At 48.3% G+C, this 24,917-nt stretch overlaps 2 protein-coding genes across 6 annotated transcripts in view; both read right to left on the bottom strand.

Moving 5' to 3' along the window:
• LOC127593712 (tyrosine-protein phosphatase non-receptor type 12-like) lies at positions 1 to 24,768 on the bottom strand. 5 transcript variants are annotated; one of them, XM_052055322.1, is made up of 19 exons: positions 24,650 to 24,768; positions 16,667 to 16,804; positions 11,935 to 12,043; positions 11,700 to 11,776; positions 11,535 to 11,630; positions 11,184 to 11,222; positions 10,874 to 10,942; positions 10,675 to 10,734; positions 10,470 to 10,612; positions 9,987 to 10,053; positions 9,821 to 9,898; positions 9,194 to 9,292; positions 7,878 to 7,963; positions 5,592 to 5,781; positions 4,442 to 5,372; positions 3,123 to 3,194; positions 2,640 to 2,696; positions 2,266 to 2,353; positions 1 to 2,028 (listed from the first exon to the last, which is right to left on the bottom strand). In XM_052055322.1, exons 2-19 carry the CDS (start codon positions 16,769 to 16,771, stop codon positions 2,019 to 2,021), a joined length of 2,376 nt encoding a protein of 791 aa, XP_051911282.1. In that variant the 5' UTR covers positions 16,772 to 16,804; positions 24,650 to 24,768; the 3' UTR covers positions 1 to 2,018. The 5 variants fall into 5 exon arrangements, with proteins under 5 accessions (XP_051911282.1, XP_051911285.1, XP_051911286.1 ...); XM_052055325.1 differs by lacking the exon at positions 24,650 to 24,768 and having other exon boundaries at positions 4,442 to 5,090; positions 5,337 to 5,372; positions 16,667 to 18,823; XM_052055326.1 differs by lacking the exon at positions 24,650 to 24,768 and having other exon boundaries at positions 4,442 to 5,086; positions 5,333 to 5,372; positions 16,667 to 18,823.
• Positions 21,111 to 24,917, bottom strand: part of LOC127593725 (serine/threonine-protein kinase pim-3-like) — a 15,288-nt gene continuing 11,481 nt past the window's right edge. The window contains exons 8-9 of the mRNA XM_052055343.1: positions 24,650 to 24,779; positions 21,111 to 21,722 (exon numbers count right to left, since the gene is read on the bottom strand). The gene's annotated coding sequence lies outside the window, so the exon portion shown is untranslated. The remainder of the gene's footprint in view (positions 21,723 to 24,649; positions 24,780 to 24,917) is intronic.

Here is a 24,917-nt window from a genome sequence, read left to right on the forward strand (position 1 = left end):
TCTTGTTGTAATGTTCATTTTACTGATTGATTTCTGCAACATACATTGTGTGTGTGTGTGTGTGGTTTTTAGGGTGACAACAAGGTGAGTTAGACAGTAGGGTTGGAAAGGTGGGTTGGGGGGGTGAAGAAACGAAACGGGCTTCAGCAGCAAATAAATGACGATAGGTGGATGGTGACGGGGGAGAAGGCTGTCTCGTAAAGGCACAGGTGGGCTCATTCTGAAATCGAGGACAGTGTGCATACTGCTTGGCGGCTAAACCTAAAGGCCAAGAAAAGATAAATAAAACGCAGCGACGCTGAATGAGAGGTAAGAGACAAAAATGGGACCTGCGTTGCATGGACCTGGCTATGGGAATTGTTGCAAGTCAAACAATGTAGAATAGATGTGGTGATCGAATGAAGCAACAAACAACTTGTGCATATAAAAATAACATTTAAAACCATTTACAAAAAAAAAACATCATTAACATTATTCTTACAATCTTATTCGTAGCCCATTTGTGGCTACGATATGAAAAGGGCCAACAGGCTGCTTTTCTGCCAGCCAATTAAAAAAAAAAATTTTAAAGCATATCATTTAAAAAAAGCAACAACCCTGAAATATACAAAAACCAAAAATAAATTGGGCAGCAAAAAATAATTTACACTTTTGTGTAGGGTTGCACGGATTTTCTTACATCTTCTGTTTAAACGGAAAGAAAATCTAGAATAAAACAGAGCTCAACCTGACCTGTACAGTTTTTGATCTTTATAAAAACAAAGAATGTAGATATTGTCATCGAAGTCAAGAGAAAACAACGCCAGTCCTTGTCGGTCAGATTTGAGACCCTTTGGACGTTCTGGTGTCAGTCGTCTCCCCACGCAAGTATCGCGAGTGCAACATGACAGGTTGCTGTTTTTGACAGGAGCTTGCTCCCATAAACGTGGACTCGCGTGGTTATTAACCTGATGGGCCTCCCCCAGGGGGAGAAGGAAAAGGAAGAACCGAAAACAGCGGCAGCAGCAAAAATAAAATAAAAAAAAATGAGGCAAGCAGTTCGAGCCAAAAAGAATCTCAACGCATGTTTCGAGCGGGAAGTTGAAGAAAAGCTAAGAAGGACTGCGGTTGACTGTCCTGTCGGGGAGACAGACAAAGGCTGGCTCATGGTCCCAGCACTGAGAACCCGAGTCTTCAAGCGTAGTTGTTTGGTCCTGACTGACCGCTTTGAAATAACAGACTGGAGACAAGAGGTTGACTGCAACCAGATTTGCCGATTGAACCGCGAGGATGGAGCGCGACACATTGCAGGCTGTTGGAAGTGTAGCGCGTGGTGAAAACGGGGCTACTTCTATCATCTCTGAGCAGGCAGGTAACAATATAGGACCAAACCACAACACTCTGGGACTGCGGTTCAAAACGGAGGTCATGGTAGAACTGCAGCTGACATCTTCCCACGCAAAAACATGAACGAGGGGAGACACAAGAGTCCGCTCCCGTCTTTCCGTTTCTGCGGTCATCCTCAGTAACGCAGCGGCACCAGCGCACACAAAGTGAGGGCAGAGCGACGGGGCCGGCGGGATCACGTGAAACTCAAAAGATTATCTGGCTTCGCTTTGAAGATTGTTGCTCATTCAGTAGCAGGGCACCCTCTGGTCAGTGTTTGTTTCAAGGAGAACATCTGATAGACGGGCTTCCATTTGGTCAAAAGAGGAAATGGCTCCAGCTCAGAGAGAAGCTGGCGATCCTGATTGGCTCTCACGTCAAGGATATTAGGCTTCAAACTAAATAAGCAGACGGATCCCACGTCGGCACCTTGAAACATCCGCCTTCAGCAAGCTAACGAGGACAATGCTGCTCTAAGAGAGGAGCTCCGACTTGTAAAAACGCACGGCCGGCAGGGGTGGCATTTTAGAAACTCGGGTTTGGGACCACCCGGGTGAGGTCTTGGTCCATCTCGGGAGGGAGGACACTGTTGTGGACAGAGCGCTTCGTCTTGTCCACTCCAGGGGGAGTTGTCGCGGGCCTGGAATGTGGCGTTATCGAACCCTGAGACAGAGAGGGGCACAGCGATAATTAACCAGAGGAGGCTGCCAAGCAGTACTTCACTTAAGTACTGCTTAGCAGCATCGGCTGCCTCCCCAAGTACCCAATGACTACAAATAAGGCCGGCATTTGTTCTTGCACCTAAAATCTCCCCTCATTTAAAATAAAACCTACCAAATGACTGAAATGACGCATTGTCGTTGCACTTTGAAAATTCCATCCTACAACATTGCGACTTACCCACTCAGGTCTGCCTTGCTGTTGGCCACTCTGGTGCCAGGAGACGGACTATCAGCTGGAGAGCTCTTTTGGACACATTCGGATAAATCTGCACACACAAAGCAAACGTGTTTCGTATTTGCAAATATTTGTTTTCTGCCCGCCAGTCCAACATTTTGCAATAAACGTTCCACTGTTAGATGGTTGACCGAAGAGCATTTGTGTGACTTATAAACTGCAAGTCGACGCCGTTTTAATCCTCTTCCTGGCGTGCGTACAAAGTGAGCCGCCGAGGCGAAAAATTGGCGGTGATGTAACGCGCGCAGGACAGGACAAGCAGATCGCAAGTGCGTTTTCAGTTCCCGCGCGCATGACACAGAAGTCTGCTCCCTCACCTTTGTGTGAACCGCGGCCCTCGGCCGAGGCGGGCGGCGTCCTGACGTCCAGGGGGTCTGTCGGAGAGAAAACAGGCCGTTGAAAAGACATTCATCCGCTCAAATCGGAACCGTGCTCTTCCTAACATTCAAACGTCGTAATCTTGCGGGAACAAATTCATTCAGACTCACTCAATGGAGTGCCCTACCCCGTTTCAAAAGGCGTTAATCTGGACAACATTCCCCGTGCGCAAGTGTCAAGAGCGCCCTCTGTTGTACAACTGATTGCATAAAAGCCCCATCCTACCAAAAAAACGTGATGGGGAAGGCAGAGCGCTCACAGCTTGGATGAATGTGGTGCGGAGGAACTTGACTGAACCCAGACCTCAACCCCATCAAATCATGAAATCAATGACAGATCTTTTTCTCAAAGCTCATGTGCATAAGAAGGTCCCCGCCATCATCCGGGAGGCCTCTTGGGTGAGCACCAGGAGGCAAACGCACCTGTGGCCAGTATGAAGGACTCGGGGGTCCTCTCTGGGAGAGGGGGAGGGGAGTCGTCACTGTCCCAGCTGTCTGGGTTAAAAGGGTCAGAGGTCAAATAAGAAGCAACGTTACAAAACGAGAAGAAAAAAAAAATTCATAAAGTCAATCTGCGTGGACTGATTGGCGGATTGAGAGGCAATCAGTGGAGAAAACAAGCAGCCACCAGCCGGTGCTTCACAAAGCAGAGATTAGCAGAGCGCCACACCCATTCCAAAAAAGCGCATCCTGAGCAACCCGCCGTGACCCATGGTGGAAACAACGCTCCAGAAAAGCCAAGACAAAAAAAAAAAAAAAAACACTCCGGGGACCACTTTGGGAAATACCAAAGAAGTACATCTGCATTTGATGGCTCAAAGTATGAGAACTACTCGAGGAGAGCTTGACGTCTAAGAAGCAAAGTCTCCCCCCCAGTGCATACAATTGAAGAGTGATCGACATCATGCACCCTCAGGGTCTTTAGCGTATTTGAAAAAGTTCTTTGGCAACAAAAACTCAATGCGTGTCAAAAGCATTCCCAAGGCACTCTGTGATTCTCCGCGGTGACACCTCAGCTGCTTCCAAACCGCATCACGCCACCGCAATCCCGTGTGGGCAAACAAACGTGTTTCGCATGCACCGTTGATGCTGCCCCCAGTCAACATGCACACAACAAGACGCACTTCTGGCACACCGGGGCGAACGTCATCTTGTTACTAAAAAACCCGCACCGTTGAGCACAAGCACTTTCATTTGAGTATGTGTGCAAATGCGCGTTACTCATTAACATGTGCGCTGAGATTGCCTAATCCTCAGCGACCCAGAAAGCGTGTGCGGATTATGAGGGCAGTTTCAGAGATGAACCCACAATTCGACTCCAAATATTGCACGAGGAAGTGAAAGCCACTGAGGTTAATTCATCAAGCGTTGCATGATTTTCAAGTTGGCGGAAAGTACTTTTTTTAAACGGTCACTGATGCGTTGAGACCAGTTGTTCATTTTAGTTATGGGCAAGCGTCTTCCCTGTAAAGGGACGCTGGACGCCAACGTTTTGAGATATCCTGGTTGAGACAACATTTGAGGTCTTTTCACACTGCACTTGGGTTTTTTGGTCTTCGCCACATAGCGGCCAACCAGGCAGTGGACCTCTACTTCTGTCAGCGCTCTCCAATCGGACGCCACTGGGGCCCGCTCCGCGTCTTGCCAAGTGCAGCGTGACAAGGTCTTGATGGTGAATAGCTTGATTGAGCACGTTTGGGAAAAGCAGACAAAAAGGCGGAGCCTAAAGGCGATCGGCGTACTTGCTGTGACTGCAGCGGGCGACGAGGAGCTCTGCCCCGCGATGGACATGGGGGACACCTTCCGCAGCAGCTGCTGATCTCCAAAGTGAAGGGCCGTCACCGTCGCCGTGGAAACACTGGTGCGATAACCCTCCCCGCCCGCCGACATCTCCCCGTCGCCATCGTCGTCCGAGTTGTCCGAGTGCAGCGGGTTGGTGAAGCTCAGCGCAGTCCGAACCGGAGTGGATGAGGAGGAGGAGGAGGAGGAGGAGGACGAGAGGTGCGAAGAGGAGGAGGAGGACGGGGCCACGCGATCGGACGAGGTGCTTTTGGCGAACGGTTTTTCGGGGCTGCCGCAGGGCTGAGCCCAGGCCGCGTGGCTGGCCTTCAGGTCCGCTCCGTCCCCGCCGTCACTCTTCACCGGGAGGTGGTTCGGTCTGGCGAGGACGCCGCCGCCGCCGCCGTCCGCCTGGCTCTCCCCGCATCCGCCGGCCCCGCCCTCCGTGCCGGAATCCTCGGACAGCGAGGAGCTGGACGTGAGCAGGGACTGCCCGGAGCGGGCCTTGAAGGCGTGGCATCTCTGCAGCGTGCTCCCGCTGTTGGCCGAGCCGCCGCCTGCTCCGGCCGCCGCTCCCATGGAGGCGGACGTGTCGAAGCTACGGGGTCCTTCCTGCAAAGGCACCTTTTTAATCTCAATGCTGAGCTTCCTCTCGATGCGTGGCGCCGCGCAGCAGTCGGCCGCGGGGGAGACGGGCAAGGACGGAGTCAAGCTTTGGCCCGATTCAGACTTTGCTGTCGCCGCAGATAGTTTGTTGTTGTAGTTTTCATTGAGATCAAGGTTGGACATCTGCTGCTTTTGACACAGCACGTTTTGGTCTTTGGGTTCTGATGGACGGGTCTGTGTTTTGGGACTTGCCTCTGACAGGTTCTTCTCCTTCTCTGTGCCGTCATTCTGGAAAGAAAGAAGCAAAGTCATGACATGTAAATGACGTGAAATAAGAAATGCACACTTGGCTGTGGACCCGCGCTGGCTCTTGGGACATTTTGATGCTGAACTCACAGTTTTCGCCGTTTACATTGAAACAGCGCGTTTTATGGGAAGAAAAAAAAAGTTGCGGGTGACCCCAACAAGCAAAAAATAAATCAACAGGTTCTGTATGGGGTCATTCACCCGAGTGACGTTCTGCTGCGCGGTGGCCAGGACGTGGATAACAGGCTTGGGGTGGTAGCGGTCATTGTCCTGGCGGACGTTGGTGACGGTGGGGAAAGCCGAGGGGGGCGACGGCGTCAGTATGGGGGGCACGGGGTGAGGCTCGGGGGGCTGCAATATCTCCTCTTTGATGTCGCCTTCCGCCTGGGTGCTGAGGAGAAAAGCAGCAAAAAAGACGCCGTTTTAGCACGGCAAATTGGATATTTTCTTCACTGGAAAGCCGCAGTATTTTTTTCGCCGCTAGTGGGCACAAGCGGTAGCTAAAAAGCCAACATTTTGCATGCAGAGTGAAAATGAGCCATTGACGTTAAGACAACAAACATGACGCCTCCAACCGCAGAGCTTATTGCTCTTGTGTGTCGCCTGTTTTTCTGCACACTTTTCATTTTGCAGCAATCTAAACTGCCTCCCCCGAGGAAGCCAGCGAATGAATCGGGAGCCGTTTCACTGCAGCGATAAGTGGGCTGCGAGCCGCGCATGTCCCGACAGCATGTGTTGAGAACCGCTGACAGGAAATTGAGGTTGCGCGCGTCTTAGCCGCATAGACGCGGAAGGTTGAAAAGCAGTTTCACGCCGGAGCGAATGACTTCATTTTGGTCTGCGTGCAAATATGTCAATGAACCATTATCGCCGACATGTCAACTTTCTTGGCTTGGGCAACTTTGGGGACAAAAGGCCACGTCAATAATTTTCTGCAGATTGATTTTTGACTCCATAATATGGATTATTTCTTGAAGCGATAAGATTAAGTCGAGGCATAGTGACTCTAATCCTTCCCTGCAACCATGCAGGGACTTCTCAGAATGATTTCAAATGCCTTTTGACTTGATTAAGGGGAATCGTGACTCTCCTGCGCAGGGAGATCAGATTGCATGCAATCTTCATTTAGTGTCCTGTTCCAGTGCTCTTCATAGCAGTCATGACTTGGTCATTCACGGGGGGCTACGCTCGTTTCGTTTCCTTTGGATAAACATTCTTGAAAAAAAAAAATCTTGGGTTCGCCGAGCTTCATTCGGAATTTCCTCTCCAAGCAGCGCGAATATCGGCCCTCCTTGGCCAAGCACGTAAAACACAAATTACACGGTAACGCAGATGATTCCCACCACTGGAGCGGATTGTTTCCATGGGGATATGAATTATTAAAACGCAAGAGTTTATCCAAGACCTTCGTCCTTCTAAGATAAGATGAAACTTTTATGATTTGCTAAGGGGCTAACAGGAAGGAACACAAACAAGACACGGCAAAAAAATAAATTTAAAAAAGTGTCTCGGAGCGTTAAGACCAAGTCAGCGGCACATTAAAGGGTTGAGTTTATACGCTTTGTATGCAAATGAGCGTTTCGTTTCGTTTCAATTAACAATTGGTTAGGCGCTTGGAGAGACGCCACGGTAAAACAAAGAAAGGATTTGACTCTCTGGGGTGTGTCTGACTGAGCTTGCACTGACTCACTAGCTGTGACCTTGACGTTCAAGCGTCAAACAGACGGTGTGCGCGCACGTGTGCAAGACTGGTCAGATAGACGACTATGCTGATCAAAATAGTTACTTGGATGGTTTTAGGAGGCTTACACAACATGCACCCAAGAGAGCGTATTTAGGAAGGAGAAGGATGAATTTGTGGGAAACTGCTATATATATTCCCAAATATGTTGACCGTGTCATAATTTAGCGGCACTTTTAACTGCACGTTTGTGTGTTTTGGTTGGAGCGGCCATCCCTAAGTACTTTGAAAAATGTTTGCTTTCCCATCAACCATCTTGCTTAAAAAAAATAATAAAGATTTTCATGTAACAAAGAGCCACGCATAATTTTCATGTGCATCTCTTTTATAGTCCTAACAGTATATCTGTCTATACGTGCGTGAGGCAATTATGGGCGGGGCTGCGAGTCCTGCACAGAGATCATAAAAGTGAACGAGAATCAGGAGAGGAACGGGCTTGGAGAAAGTGGAGCACAATCCCCGCAGGGCCCATACAGCAAAATTAAAATTAAGATGGGGAGGGAAAAGCAAAGACGAGCAACTCCTGCTCAGCAGGCGCCCGGGCTACACTTATGGGAGGGGATAAGTCAAGTGTTTTTAAATGGCTGCAGGGAAGGTAGGGAGCTTCGACTCGGTCTTGACTCGGGGTGTGTTACATTCAACGCCAGGAAGAGTTGCAGATGATTGCAAAGTGTTGCTCGGGATGGGGGGGGTGGGGGCTTAGCGTATTTCACCGACAAGAAGACACTGAAGAATGAGCATCGTACCTGCGTATACGAGGCGGTTTAGGGGGAGGCGTGTCCCATCGCTCATCATCAGACTGGTGGCTCGCTTTGTCCGGACTGCTTTCATCCTGTGCGCAAATACATCACACGACATTCAGAGTCGGCAGCGCACACTATCTGGACAAAAGCGGAAGGCCACCTGGCTATTAGACCGACAGGAAATGAAAACGAAAGCACGGCCCGCCTGTGCGTCCGATATGCCCCCGGCGCCGAAAGGCAAAGACGGCTGAACTATGACGGTACATGACGGACAATGATGAGAGTCTGAGCCATGCGCGGCAATTTCATTTGCGTCGCAATACTTGCATGGAAGGCGGGAAAAAAAGAAAAACCGTGGAGGCTGCGCAAACTAAAACCAAAGCGCACCTTTGTGGGCGTTTGGGCCAACTGAACAATGGCTGAGTAGACGTGACTCAGCCGCTGATGGCGTTGAGTCAGTGGGGCCCACTGATCATGTTTGGAGAACCAGTTAAACACAAGATAATTGCGCCACTGTGACTGCGCAGTCGAGTTTAAACACACAAAAACTCAAGATTAATACCTGCTCTTGAAATAAGGGCTAGCTAGCGTAAGTTCCTTCGGTGTTGCGCGTCATTTCACGGCGACTCTTAAATGAGAGAGTGTCTCGGGCAAAACTGTCCAGACAGATGACGATCTATTCTCGGGTCGAAATGCATTACGGAACGGGAAGCAAGGGAATGTCACAGTGATCAGAGCTGCCCGAGCAGGATGTCTCTCCACAAGTGCGGCTTTGAGTTTGTCTCGCTGTCTCGTATCGTGACTGCGTCTCTCTCTGGATGGCTTAGCTAATGCTACTTGATAAAATAGACCCTTGCACTAAGTAGTCAGGAAGCCAGCCCGACGATTGATAATAATGGACCATGTCCATTCCATTTGGGCGGGGCGCGAAAAGTGGAGGGACTTTCAAAGTTTGCGACGATGAAATGTTGACGTTTTTCAACGCGTTACGTCGAGAAACTTTTCTCCTCGGTTGCACTTCTGGGACGCGGGAGGGAAGAGTCACAACTGGGGGCGCGGTGCTGGTAAGCAGTTATGTGGGCCAAAGGAGGACCACTGAGGAGTAAATAACAACACAGCAAAGAGTTCTTTTCAATTCAAGTCCTCCAAGGCTCCATTTTCACACTCTTTTAGGTCACAGCTCTTGGGACAGTTTCTGGAGGCTGACTCTGACACTCTGCTCTCCCATGTGACTAATTATTTGCAACCCCCCCCCCCCTGCTTCCATTGTGTTACTCGGCGGCAACATTTTTATTTTTGAGTGCGCGCGTGTGTCATACCATGACATCGTGTATCTGCACATTTGTGGGGCTCTCCAGTAGCTGCAGTTGCTTCTGGAAGAGCTGTGCGATTGCTCTGTGGACTAACTCGTACTGCTCCTGAGGAAGGGGGGGGGGGGGGGGGGAGATGACGAGGAAGACAGGAGGGGGAGGAAGAGGAGGATGAGGAAGGGGGAATGCGGCCCGAGAGGGGAAGAATGGCGTCATTTAAAATTAAACATGGAAGGTGATGGAAATGGGAGAAAAGAGAGACGGCATATCAATATCAAAACACAAATATTTTGGCACTCAAAAGCGTTCATTCATAAGGCAATGAAACATGCAGCCTGAAAAGCACTGGCAGATGAACGCTAACCTCATTACTTCCCCCAGTGAGGAGGCAGGAAGCGTGTGCACAGGCTTTTTTTTTTTTTCTCTTTAAATTTCATTACAGGCTTCCTGGAAACCGCTTCAATTCGTGTTTGACATAATATTTAGATTCAGGCGAGAGGTACGAACACAAACACGCGGAGAATATTACATCGAAAACTTGTCCTAGTGAGTTGCGCTTCACTCCCCCCCCAAAAAAACATCCAAAAAAGAAAAAGGGAAATAAATCGTAGAAAATATAAAATTCAGAACAAAAACCTTAGTCTGAACAGCTGAGTGTCGCTGCGTCCTCATTTCTTGGATCAACCGGAAAACATTGAAATCTTCTGGAATTTTCTTAACGGGCAAAAAAGGGGTTCACTTAGACATGAAATACCAACGGTGGAAAACAATTCCTTTTGGCAGGAGGCGTATGTGAACCTACCCCAGCTTTGAGGAGGTTCCACGTGTAGTCAATGGCACAGATGGCGCCCGTCCTCCCACAGCCAGCACTGCACAGTCAATAGCAAGCGAATAAGCTTTCACATCGAAGCACTTTTTGCGCGTGTTCGCTCACGTAACTCGATCCCGTTTCCTTGCACGCGTTTAAAATGTCGGACAAAATGGAGACGGGGGGGGGGGGGGGCTCCACAGAAGCCGATGTGACGTCATATTTGGCGCCGAGGCGAATATCATAAAATCGTATCTCAGCGCAGCGCGTCTCGAAGCCGCGCTGCGCGCAACCAGGAAGTATCCTCGGGCTTCTCATTACGGCTTATTGCACACAGATGGAGACGGTGCGTGCCGTCGGTATCGCAGTCTGCGCTTCATTCCTTCGCCATGAGAGCGTCGTTATTGCGGGGGAATCGTGCGGTCGTAAGCAAAACGCGCCGGCGCGGCGACGTCAGAAAAAGCAAAGAGCGTCCACCTGCAGTGCACGCAGATGGGGACGTCGTCGTTCTCTTGGTATTCTCTCATCAGGCCGATCATGTCCAGGATGGAATCGAACGACGAAGGGACGTCGTGATCGGGCCAGTTAATGTAATGGAACTGCGTTATCCTCCGGGTTTCCTGCGGGAAGATACGAGGCTCGGAATTGCCAGAAAGGCGCTCGGGTTCGAGAGCAGACCTACATTTTCATACTCCGCCACCAGAGAGCGGATGGAGTAGTCCGTCCTGGCCTGCTCCGATTCCTGGAAGACAGACAGCGGGAGTGTTGGCTCAAACCTCAAGCGACGCCATTAGAACAAAATGTGAGAAATGCCCCCCCCCCACCCCCCACATGCCCTCGTCGCATAGCACAGCTGCGACGGTGCAGATTTATCTACTTACACACGAGATTCTGAAAGGCCCGAAACTCACGGGCTCCCCGAACAGCGGGAAATACCGCTCACATTTTTTCTGAGGAGGGAAGAGCGGGAGAGTCAACTTTCATCCTAAAGAAGAAAACGTCTCGGGGAAAAAAAACAATTCAAAAAGAATCATGCTGCTTTTAAAGTTTTCTTTTTCTTTTTTTGGTAACCCTCTAGAAGCAAATATAATTGTATTAGCTTTGGGTTGCTTGGACAGATAAGCAGTCCACTGAGACTAATAATAATAATAATAATAATAAACTAATTTAAAAAAAAAAGGGGGGGCTCACCCTTCCCATCTCAAACTCTCGACAGGCCATCACAATAACCTGCGGAGACGCACACAGGAAGGATTAGAAAGGCAACACTGGAGTCGCTCGCACACGTTCACATCTGCGGGCTTTTCCAGCCAGCTCGTCGAGCCTTAATCGCCGCACCCGCCCAGCACGGGACCCCCATCTGCTCCGCCCCATCTGCCACTCAATGTCGCTCAGCTACATCAAATATTTATTTATGACTTTGATCATTAGCGGCCTTTTTCAATCATGGACAACATACGTCTTTGGATCCAGTGGACACTTCGAAGCGGATTGTTTTGTACAAATATGAAGAGAAGCTCAATGAATATTGGTTGGACTTACAGCGACGTTGTACTCCCAGTTCATCCTCCAGAAGTCGATCACAGTGTTGGGGAGAGGGCCCTGAGTTGCGATGTAGGCCTCCGGGCCATCCATGCCCTGGAAAAACAGGCGATCGACTATCAGAAGGATCCATCAGTCAGTTGCCGTGTTTTTCTATCTTCATACCTTGATGAAATTGGCATTGATGTAATCGGTATCCTGATTGGTTGTTTTTAACGTCAGCTTCACCCGAGTGTGATCGACTAAGAAGGAAGGAGACAGAATGAGTCCGAAATAGGGGGCGGGGGGACAACTAGTCGAGCGGTGCCCGGAGGTTCCAGTGACTCGACATCGTTTGACCAGATTTCAGCAGCGCTTGGAAACGCAATGCTGCCGACGTAAGACTCGGCGGGGTACTTACATGGCAATATGTCCTTGTATCGGTTCTTCTTCACATTTTCTTCTCGCTCACCAATGTTCGTGGGGTAGATCTTCTCCGTGCGGTACTTTGTGGACAGCCGCCGCAGACGCTGTCAATGAAGAACACGACGCGACACGGTCAAGACTAGCACAAGGAGAGGCTTGAGAGCATTTTCTCATTTCAAGCACTTTTAAAAGAGTGTCAGAAAAATCATCGGAGGCGTATTATTTTTTCTTGAGGAACGTCAGCATGAAAAGAAAAATGGCGCTCGAGCTGACCGCCCACAAACGTACAAAATGCCGCGAATCATTATCGTACGGCGAAGCCGTGTTGCGTTTTCAGCATTTAAAAAGAAACGGTTTCATTCCTTGGCCTCACGCCGCAGCCTAGCAAAAAAAAAACATGGAAATCGGTCACACGGCAAATCCAAATTTCACATCGGCAACGGAGTGCGCTACTGTCTGCAGAGGCCCTGCTCGTAATTGCTCTTACTTCCTGTTACATAAAGCACACGTGCACATGTGTAGTCGGACGAATAATGGAGGACGCCTGCGGGGCGGACGGGCAAAAAGAAAGGCAGAGGGAGTCGGTTCCCGTCGGACCTTCTCGTGAGCCAAGCCAACGAGGGCATAAAAGATCTACTCGGGAGATAAGGCGGCAGAAAGAAAAGACGCTCTTGGCCACAAAGCTAATGGCTTTTTGCATTCCTGTGACACACTTTGCTCCTGTGCTGAATGGGGGGCTACTACGAATAAAACATAAAAAAAGAAGAAATAAGTGCCTCCTAAATGACAACAAGCGCAAGATGCGATGACGAGGTTCCTTCCCCAGCATCCAATGGCAGGGCGGCAAACCACAACAACGGAACGTTTCCTGTGCGTGCTCCATGTCCACTGACACAAACACACAGAGGCAGGGCGTCGCCCGCCTCCGCAGACCCCCATCAGGGTGAGTCACCAGCGTTTACAGACACATTACTCGTGCCTTAAAATAACTTGCGGATGCCGGCGACGTTACTGGGCAGAGGGGCAGCCGACGTGTGATGAAAACCACCAAAAAGGCCACCAATCGGGAGCTTGGACGGACCCCCTTTCACGGGTCCTCACTGCAGAATGTTGGGGACAGTTTTGGCCTATCAACAAAACGCCTCAGTGAAGGCGGCGGAACTGACTCAAGAGGAAAAAGGTAAAGCAACTTGGAGATGCGGCAGCGCTAACCTACTTTCTGTCTCCTGGCTGAATAAGCACTGCCGTACTTGCCTAACGCACTGAATTATTCACACACACACACACACACACAGGCATACACATGCATTCAGGCTTAGGCACTTTCTCTTTCTCCGGTTCGGGCGCAAGTGGTGATTGGCGCGGCATGTGCACTTCCTATGCAAGTATAGTGTGTAGCAGGCACGTACCAACAGAAAACAATACACTATCCTTTTGTCGGTATTGTTCCCCCCAGCCGCCGGAAGCAGATGTGGACCAACGGCACATAATCCAAATGACCGGCGACGGGAACTGCTCGTGCGCCGCGGCGCGCCGGCCGTGCACGGATCACTCCGGTCGCTTAGCTATGCGAAGCCCATAAAACGCCAACCTACTGCTGATGTTGTGCTCATAAATCCGTGTTTTTGTTTTTTTTTTTCGAGCCCTGGCCGCCGCGACATCTGTCGCCAGCTCGCAACGTGCGGATTTGAGTTTTCCCACTTTTTTTGAATGCGGCTGTCATTCTTTAGGGGACGGCTTTTGAATTTGCAGCGGACACTGGGGCGAATAGAACCACCACCTCGGCCCCCGGAGTATCCGTTTCCTTTCACCTTAGTCACGCATGACATTAACACATCGTTTCCTGAGTGTGTGGTCTGTGTTGCTGAGCTCCTCGTACTTTTCATCAAAGTTGACACAAGCTAACTCGGTGGGAACAAGCTAGCTCTGGGGCAAAAGGCCCGCTTTTTTTTTTGTTGCTTTTAATTGGGTTAAGCCCAAGGTGGTGGCGTCTTAGATTGCGACACTGAAGAAATCGGACAGCGTTTTACAGTAGCGTGAGGAGAGGCTACACACACGACGACGGCAGCAAAAGCAGCACACCCCCATGCTGTGTACCCCAACCAAAAAGCAAGCTAATGAAACATCCACACATCACACATGTCGGCCAGAGACGGGAGATTCTGCTTTAACGAGATGACAGCTACCGAGGCCAAAACTCTTTCGGCAGCCGGCAGGAGTCTCAAGTTTGTTTGTTTTTGGTTTCTTCTTTTTTTTTTAACCTGAGAGACTCGGAACATTTGAGCATCTTTCATCTTTGGCACGAAAATATCCGGAGTCCGTGGGCGAAGAACAAAAAAGCCTCAGTCAGCATTTAGCCTAAAAGAAAAAAAAACAGCAGACAACTAATCTGTAAGTAAAGGAGGTCTTGTGTTACATTTAGTCTTTGACTGTATTTGCATCCAATGCGTTCATTTGGGCGATGGTATGGCTTTTAAATTCAAGGTTTATATGAGGCTTGGGACGCCTTTGAGCAAATTGCATGCATATATATACGAGATGCACTTATGATCTTATGTTTCCCTTCGGACTAGTCAGATAAAGCTCCGACAGCGACGATTTTATCTCTTTTGCGTCCATTCTAACCAGCATTTGTAGCGCTGACGGTAATGGGCTACTCCAGGTCTGCTTCGGGCTGCCTGTTCACATCATGAGTCATTGATGTTCTCGTATGGGAAAATAACTCAATAAATAGCACGCACACACATTGCCGGTATTTGCTGATGATGGCAGAAGGAACTAAGTTCTAAATTCAAAAAGCACTCTGGCTGAATATTTCAGATTCTCCCACAGCATTTGGCCAAGCATATAATCTGTGACTCGTTGACCTAGCAGTGCACTGTAATTATGCGCATAAAACACATTCTATATATAAGTAACAATAGGAAGTTAAACTGGGTGTTAAAGTCCACGTTTTCTGGTGCAAAGCAGCACCTTCCCACACACGCTTGCCGTGTCGAGAGCCAACAAATTGAGGCAAGGGTCTGACAAACTGGTGCGACCTGCTAAAACGCTTGGTTGCACTGGGCAAGCGGCCTAACTAACCAAGTTTTCCTGTCGGCAGGCTCTCTGATGAATAATTAAAGAGGAACGGCGCGCAAACGTGGCCAGATGAGAGCAAAGTCAGCCAGAGGCCTCGGATTAATGAATATTTAGCATGAGAGCTTCAATTGAAGCATTTTCTCATATGTATATAAAGCCGGCTGTTTGAATGAATACTGTCTGGTTAAAAAAAAAAAAAAGATGTATTGAACATCATTACTTGCTAATAAGTAGTGACATGAACATTAGAAATGCTACTTCAACCAATGTCTCTGTCTGGATGCCGACTTGAAACTCACGTTGACCGGACAGGACTCCAAACCAACCAATGAGTGCGTTGATATTTTGCCTAATTTGAAAGGGTTTGACAAAGTGTGTCCAAAAGGCAACGAAACAGCAATTGAAAAGGAAGGACATCATGTTATGAAATAGACCCATGAAAGAATGTTGCAAGCTCCGGCAAGCAAACAGCTTCCATGAAGTTCACGGGAGGGTGTGTGATGTGTGAAAGCGGGTGCCCGATGCCTCCATCCCAATCAATAGGTCAGAATTAAACAAACAGCCCTTACTTCACACAAAATATGACATGAAATGAGAATTGGATGTTATACATGTTCACAGAAGCTACAAGCTAACCTGCAATTAGAACATGTGCAATAAGAGGTATTTCCAGTTTTAATGTTGGCCATTTTTGATTAGATGATTTCAGCTATTTCCAAAACATGGCCGACTTCCTTTTCTGACGTGTTCACATAACTATGTAGCATTGTTACGTTTTCACGGGGTTTTTTTTTCTTACATGAATGAGGGGGAGAAATGGGCTGCACCAGAAAGGACGCTTTAATATTATTATTATTTTTAATCAAAGGCAAAGGCGCTGGTGCAGGAGCACCATTAGGGGTCTATCTGTACATGTGCCGGAAGAACCTATGACGTAAATGCATTACAGTATATGTTGCCACTGCCTTCTAATGCAATTGCACTGAAAACTGCCTTGATACAAGTTCTTCGTATTTCCAGTATGCCAAAAATTTGAGTTTATAGGTTGCAAATTTGTGGTAGGGTATTGTGTCTTCTGCTTTGACAGCATGCACAAACGAATCAGATAAAGAACTAAATGCATGACTGAAGACACGAGCCACTCCGGATGTTAGCATTGAGTGGTTACTTCGGGAACACGGATCAATGAGTCTGAGTTCTTACTGTTATTGGTGAATTTCACTGGTGAATTAATAGAGGATACTGTATGTCTGTCTGTCTGTCTGTCTATTGGTCATTGTGAACAGATGCTATCTTATAACAACAGGAAGTCACAATAACAGGTCAGGCGAAATACGCCAAACTGTATAACGGCTGTGTTAAAGCCCAAAAATAAGGTCAATGTGGAAGATTCGCTTTGCTATACGAAAGAGTGTGGAGCTGGCGGGCGTGTTTGCGGCTGGGAGACAAAGCTAGGCCGACACGTGAAACCTGCAAAGGGTAGGAAGAGAGCAGCCCGGCCGCCCCCTACATCCTGCGGGACAGAGCGGACCGGGACACGGGGAGGTGGTGCGATAAGAGCCGCGGAGGAAGAGGTTCGATTAAAGCCAGCTAGCTAGCTAGCTACCAAGCAAGCCACCTAGCTGTAGATCATTTTGTTCACTCACCATAAAGTCGCTGCCGAAGTTGTCCTCTCCTCTGTCGTCGTCCCCCTCGGTCATGGCTTTCACGCCCTGGATAAACTTTCTCAGGATGCCGGCTTGGTCCATCATGCTTGTGGCCGCTTTCTATTCGAAATAACCTCCCTGAAGTATCAGGGTAAACGAGGAGGGAAAAGCAACAACAATAACAAAAGGACAAAAGGAAGCGGGGTGGGGGGTGATAAATAATAAAAAATGCTTCACGGATCCTCCCAAGGAGTCATCGTCGGGTCCCCAAGCCTTCTTCGACTCCTTTTTTATAAAATATTATTTATCGCCCCATCCCATGTTGCTTCGCCTTCTTTCTTCTTTGCCGTTTTCACAATGCTTGACAGTAGTCCGAGGAAAATGCAGCAACGGCGACGGCGGGGTTTCCGCCACAACGATGAAGTTTATAACCGTAGCGTTACATAAGCTATGCAAACTCAGTGGTTAATGAAAAACAAAAGAAAGCAATTAGACTTTAAAAAGAGACCCGGTCCGGTAAGTCTGTCTACCCCTCCCTGTCTAGCTCGATTTCCACATTCACTGCTGTTGGGGAACATCCGGACAAGGCTAGCCAACGAGAAAGGGCACCCGCCCCTTCCACGAGAATTCCGGCTGGTGATTGGCGGGCAACAATAAATGTTGACATCTCATTGGCGGAAAGCAACGTCAGTGTATAAAAAGGACGACTCTGATTGGAAAAAACTTAAGGTTGCCTTTCAGACGCGGTTTGTCACGTCATCATTTAAACATTTTCTATTTTTTATTACACACGTAGAGGAAAACAGTATAGCAATGTATTTATAACGTTCCCTACATTTACTATTATTATATTAATTAACAAAAACGCCCTGAAAGTGTGTATTGTGTGGTTTAGTGAAGGGACGCATTTAAAATGATCTATTCAAAAATTGTTGTCAGTATTACAAAAAACGTTCTCTAACAGATGCCACAACAGGTGATTAAATATAGACAAGGGAGCAGGTTAATCCCCTCCATGATCTAAAATCAGAAGCAAACACTCAGATAATCCAGTCAAGCAGCCATTACACGATTTTAATCTCCACCACTAACTACGAAGTGCTTCGGGGCGAGATATTACGTGAAGGTCGGAATTAAAACGCAGATTAGCGGGTCAGATGTCGACTCTGGATTAAAACAACTCCAGAAATAATTTGAAACAAATACATCACGCACAGTCAGTCTTTCTCTCTCGATTATTTACTAAATTGATTTGGCAGTGAACATGACCTTTTGTCTGCTCTGGATGATGGCAACAGTAGTGGAAGTTTTGAAACGGAGATACAAACTGAAAACAAATACTGTGATACATCATTAAACCTCTTCCACGGAAAACAAATGAGTATCTTTGTTTTTTTTTCCTTGATCCTAACTGACCCGTGACAACAACAAAGTGTCTGTTCAGAATTTGAACTACAGGGCTGCGTTGCACTGCCAGCAAAACACACACACATACTTTCTCACTAAAAATGTTTTTTTCCTTCCAACACATGACATCATCCACACAATAGTTTCTTTTCTGTGACTAACCCCCTCATTTCACACATAACGGTACAAACAAGTTTATTCCTTCTATCCACACTTGAGTGGCCAAGCAACAACGTAAAAGGCCCTGGTTCCAACTAACCATGGGAATCCCATAAGTGTTCTGAATTCAACGCCTGCTTTTTACTGTATTTGACCTCCCAGTGGCGCAGAGGGGCCCCACAACAGATAGCTATGACAACATCCTGCTGAAAATGGCTCCCAAATCATCCCTCTTTTACTCCTCCCCCAAAACTCTGTCTCCTCCCGTCTATCCACCTCTTTCCCTGGTATGTCGTGCTGAGAAGCAGCTGAGAGGAGGAATGCGGCTGCTACAAGCCCATACACAACCCCAAGGGGTCGGAGGGAGGCGCCAGCACACACACACACACACGGACGCACGCACACGCAGATATGCATTACCTTGCCACTGAACTCGAATCAAAAGTAACCCATTTGGGGTTATTTCTAATCAGGAGCGCTTTTGGTGGTAACAATTCCAAGGGCACCTGACTGGCAGGGCCCGTTGCAGCATTGTGCCAATAATCCAGCCGTTTATTGCTCTTGGGGGGCCTCCTAGTGGTCGCATGGCGCTATAAGCAGTCCATGTCATCTGAAACGTAATTTTCCTTTTCCCACTTGCATGTAGTTACTAAAATTGTCCACAAGATAGCAGTGTCGCACCGTGACTCACTTTCTAAGTACAGTACTGTACAGTGGTGTGCAATTTGAGCTCAATTGGGGGGGGGGGGGGGGGGGCACGCAAGCTGAATTTTAAAAAATGATAAAAACCCACACTGACTACAAACTAGTAACAGAGCACACTGGAAATGATACAATGACAATATTACCTATTACTTATACTTAAACTTATGCGTTTGCCCTTCGTTATTTCTCCACCAGGAGGTAGCATCCACCCATTTATTACATTGGCACTGAAAACACCGTCTCAGAAAAAACGAGCCAATTATTTATTTTGCACCGTTTTCAGCTAAACATCCGTCCATTTCCGAAGTGACACAGATAAGAATGACTGTGATTGGTTAAATGTTAAAAATAAAATATGACGAATTTGTCGGAATTTGGAACCTCGCAATGCATGCTGTGCAGCTGTAACACCGCAAGAAGTAATCTTGTTATATTAGCACTACTATAACCTTGTCGGTCGACGTTGAGCGCTTTTATCGGCTGCCATTTTTGCATGCAGGTGTTCCGAATGGTGTGCTACAAGGTGTTTTAGTTTGGATCAAAGCATATTTTCCTACCCCCGGTCTCCCCCGTTTGTAATAAGACTTCCTGCGCGGTGATGTCAGCTGTTTTGACTTGACAGGCCCGCCGAGGTGCAGGAGCAAAACCAGTCAAGACCTGCCTGTGCTCGGATGTAATCCGACCCCTCCCACCCCACTCTCGTCCCCATCATCTCCATTTCACGCCAATTTCAAATGTGACACCTCATGATGAGCCTCCCTGGAAATGGCGGACATTCAGACTCTGACCACCCGGGGATTTAATGAGGGAATTAGATGCAAACGTACATTTACTGCTACTGCTGCACAGGTCATTCCTGTTGGAATGTCTTAACGAGACCCTTCGGGGGCGAAGAAATCTCAGAATGTGACGCATTCTTGAGAAGAGCGAGAGAGCCATCTGGTCCAAAGCTGTTGCAACAGGTAACCCGTGAAGCGGACCAATAAAAGAACACGGTGCCTACTGTGAACTAATGGAGGACGCTGCGTGATGTTCTGGGGCTGCTTTGCTAAACCTGGCACAGAATGTCTTGAATCTGTGCAGGATGCAATGAAACCTCAAGATTCTCAAGATATTCTTTCAGAACCACTCATCTACGTCATTCCGCCAAGCAACAGTTCCCAAAACAGACACGTCGACAAAGCCGCCACGGTCACCTGGAGAAATCCACGAGACAACCCAGTTGCATCACAACATATTTCTGTCTGCAAGAGCATGTTGCACGGGAAGCCTACACCAAGCGGGAGAAATGGAGCCAGTGAGAGAAGGAGGAGGCGTGCGGTTACCGCGAGTCAGCATGCTGACTAATAAAGCGCGAGTCCGTGGCGGCTAAATTAGCTCACGTTGCGTGGCGCAATGACAGATGGAGGACGAGATCGGATCTTGATAGCGGAAGCCAGACGGACTTCGGCACCAATTTGCAGCAAATTGGTGAAATATCTTTTGACGATCGTGTTTGTCAAAATATTTAATACGGTATATTTAAATATGACCGTTTTGTATCTGAATTATTTTTCTATTAATGCGGATGACAACCTGTCGGTTATGTTTTGCACATTTTTCTCGTGACATGACTTTCTCCTTCCTCAACTTTCGAAATATTGCAGTACACGGTACTCGTCGAGCGAATACCGTATTGCAAGTCAGACCTCCTGCAGTGCACTGGCCTTGCCGTCTATTTAAACTGGCCGGTCTTCGCCATCACATTGGCCGGGCCCTCTCCTGAGTTAAAGCCATTGGAATCCGCGTCGTGTGCATTAACAGACGGCGGCGGGCTCTTTTTTCATTTCACGTTGTGGTGCTTTTCCAGTAAATCTCATCTGCGGAGCACATGCTTCCGAGGGGTGAGGATGAGGACACTAACGGGACGGGGGTTACTGAGGAAACCCAGAAGCATGCTTTGAGACAAAGTGCACTGTTCGCCTTTTCAATTCCATTCACAATCTTTTTTTTTTTTTTTTTAACTTGAACCAACCGGAACACTCTCCTCCCTGGCACCAGAAGTGATTCTCCTGCCCGTTTCCCATGGCTGTCCTTCAACAACACTCCTCTTTGTTCCATTGTAAGGCCGGTGGGAGTGGGAGAGATAATCACAGGAGGTGAGGTGCACGGCGGCTAAACTGCGAGCCAGATGTTGTCTTTTTTTTTTTGCTCGGTTGTCAGCGGCTCTGCGTTGCCTCTGAAGTTGGGGCACTCCTTCAAGTTGCCGCCCTGTGATGCGGTCACGGCTCCTTTTTTCAGCTCACTCTGCAGCTGGAGACACTGCAAAGCGAGTCAGAAAGTACGCAGAGGAACGGGGGCCTATTGTGGATCGTCCATGTTACAGTCCGCTGGCAGTGGGGCCAAATGGAAGCACCAGATCTAGCAGAGGGAGGGAAAAAAAGCAAAACTCCACTCTGCGATTCAAGATGGTCGCCGCTAGTCTGCCCTATTTATTTATAAATTCAAACATTACATTTTTAAAGTCAAGGCGTTCACCAATCCCCGCCATTCTAGTCCAGTATTCGGATGAGCCTTCACATCAAAAGCATTTTTTGACCTCACTGACAGGCACAACGTCAACATTCACCGCCCCCCGCCCCCCCCCCCCTCCTGCAATTCCTTTCCTAGCCTGGTTGGAAGCAGACGCACGTGTTTTGCTTCCCCACGTAGCCGCTCGCTCGCTGCCATGGCGCTCGGGCCTTGTTGATACCGCAGGGCGTAAACAGACGAGGAGCGGGACGGAGGTGGTGGTCTGAAGGGGATTCTGTGGGTAGAGTCGGGGACATGCAGCACACACACACACAAAGGCTCGGTGAGGAAACAGGCGACGGGCGTCAGGGGGGATTTAGTATTGCTGGAAGGACACGTGTTTGATTTTCCAGCGTTTTTGCGGACAGTCAAGTAAAAAAATCATGCGCTGAAGGATTCGCTCATGCCGAGTCTTCGCATGACGATGCAGCGTTTTCAGAGCGATCATATGTGCAGTCATGTAGACATGCAAGTCAATAAGGAACGAGCCGGTCACTTTCACCTGAAGAAGAACGAAAGGACTGGAAAAACACTTGACTACCTTAAAAATGGGATTTTAAAAGTCTTGTTCAAAATCAGGACTCCTGCTTTGATATCTGAAAGCGCACGGAGGATCATCTTATTAGACTGCTGCCCCCTGTTGGTGTGGAGTGTTCACACAACAAAGTGCGCAGGAAGTACGCATGTTGGCTGTCATTTTTTGTGGTGCATTCCAGTCCAACTTTCTGGATCGCTGAGGGTAGGAAATAAAAATAGAAGGCGCTGGAAACGAAGACACTGGCACTCCGGCAGATAAGTGGCTCGCAAATAACACGTGCGCACCTAACTATCACTCTCCGTGTTCTATTTTGTGGTCTTCTGTGTTGTTGTTGTTTGCTTCTTATAGCCTTAAATTGCAGGGCGGCATTTTTTTTTTCCAGCACCCCCGCGTTGGACCGGCTTGCTCGCTTGTTTGGGTCATCATCTTCCCTGATCCTTCTTTTATTTGATAGTGCCGTTCAGTGGGCAAATAAGCGGGGCAATACAGCACAATAAAAGCTGAACCTGAAACGGTCGGACATTTTGTGTGTTGTTGGGGTTTACATTCAGACACACAGTGACGAGGGATGCTGGCTCAGCGCATTAGCCGCAGCGCCTCTCTGTATGCTCAGCACTTTTTGGACATCCTGCGTATCTGGCCCGTTTACATAACGCCGGAGCGGACGTGCGCCGCCGCGGCCAAAGCGACAACGCGGTTCCGGCTCGGCCCCAGTGCAAGTGTCTCACATTGCATTGCAGAAGGGAAGGAAGGAGCGAGGAGCCCACGCGGCAGCCTGCTCGCCGCCCCCGCGCCATGAATGCGACTTGCATTCATGGCGATGCTCATGCGTTGCTTCGCTGTCACTCCATTCAAAGCATCCGGGGACTCTATTCAACACTCCGACGTATTTATAAATTGCATCCGCGCAGCTAAAACGTATGAGGCTCATGCCCGTACACTCACACACACACACTCACACACTGACTCACTTGACTTTTTCCCATTTTTTCCCACGCTGGAAAGTGCCAAAAAGAGTATTCCCAGATGGATACGAGCAGAGCGGGGATTATGTAACAGATTCCAAACTTGAGCTCAGCGTAGATGCGCGTTTGTCATCTTCAAGCAACTATGTACATGTTACGCTGGACGGGCTAAAAGATCTCATTTCATACAATCGGACCTCGGCCAAGGCTCGGTCGTTCACACTTTGAGACTAACTGCATGTTCATAATTAACTACCGTAACTACTATATAAGCTTGAAATGTGTCATTTAAACTCAGGGCCCGACCAATTAATCGGCTGGCCAAATTAATTGAACGATATTAGCCATTTTGAAATCAGCGAACTTCTGTTTTTTTTTTTTTTTTACACTCTTTTTAAACTACTCGACATACACTCTGAAAAAAAAGACTCATCGAGTGCAGGAGACAGCGGCTTTTACGTCCTAGCAACAGTCGGTGGGCTCTTAAAGAGGTTGCGGACGCTGCCAGATGGAGGCAAGCCCAGTTCCGCATCCCCCAGAAGCGACTTTGCTCACTCAAATCGTAATTCATTATAATCATCCTAAGAGATGCCAACTTCTACCTGACAACGAGCAGGTTGCAAAAAAAAAAAAAAAGAACCTGAACCAGGTCGGACGGTTAGTGGAGTTCAGAGATGGGCACTAAATCTTTTTTTTTTTAAATCGCATTTACTGGAAATATTGGAAAAAAGAATAGGAAAAAAAATCTGGGAATATGCAAATACAAAACTACACATTTTCAAGGGTCAAATGTACTTTTAAGTTTTACTAACGCATATCACCATGACGCAAGGGAGACTTTCCTACCCTCAGAGCCCCTGCTGGTTCTCACAGAAAGCTCCCATTTAAGGGGGCCGACGCAGTGCTTCGAAGTTGCAGGAAGCAGATATAACTTTAACCCCCCCCCCCCCCCCCACGTCTCACATATACGAATCCTTGCGTTTCAATGGCGGTCTCCCCTCTTGAAATTCCTGCCACCATCACCACCAGCGCATTCCCAGGCCCTGTCCTTGCACCCCCCCCTCCCCACCACCACCCCCTCCCCCTTCCCCGCTCCTCGGAACAACGGCTTCAGTGTGGCCCAGTGGCGTCACCTTGCTCCTCCACTGGACACTGGCAACTCTGTTTGGCTGAAGGGGAACCACCCCGACTTGGAGATTATGGGAAACTGGGAATGATCTTAAAGACTTGTTTGGACAAATTTGGGTGTGTTTTGGAACACGTTTACAGACACACACACACACACACCTGCCCACAGGTGAAACAATGTGCTTGTTGTCGTGTTTTTTTTTTTTTCTGGCTCTCCAAAATCCCCCACCTGACCACATCACACGGAAATGATCACAATAGCCTTGCTGTGTCGGTGCTATTGCTCCGGAGGAAAATGAAGGGCTTGTGCCGTCACCCCACACCTCATCTCACCCATCCAGGTGTTTTGTGATTTGGAAAGAAAAAAAAAAAATCTGATGCAAATGACAATCAGAACAATTGCGCTTCTATATAAGTCGCTTCGGGACATTTCTGGATGGTCTTCGGATTCTATCAAATGCAATCTTAAATATGCATTTAAGATTTTGATTCACTTGTGTTGAGTCATACCAAGGATAAAGATTTTGCTACCTTGACTTGTTGGTTGTTGATGCGGTGAGACTTGGACGTGTGCGTACACGCTCTGGACGCGTTGCGGAAAACCAGATGATTTGTACTCTCCGATACGGCAGCCGACGGGCGTTCACAGCCAACGAAACATCTGGATGAGACAAATGAAGAAATTAACTAGTCAGTCCAATCGGTGGGTAGAATGTTTGGATTGGGTGCTTCGGACATCTTTCCCTAATTAGTGTCTGGTTTCAAAAACGATATCAAAGGGCCACAGGTACAAAGGGGC

This window comes from Hippocampus zosterae, chromosome 21 (assembly GCF_025434085.1).
Source record: "Hippocampus zosterae strain Florida chromosome 21, ASM2543408v3, whole genome shotgun sequence".
In the NCBI taxonomy this organism is placed as follows: domain Eukaryota; kingdom Metazoa; phylum Chordata; class Actinopteri; order Syngnathiformes; family Syngnathidae; genus Hippocampus; species Hippocampus zosterae.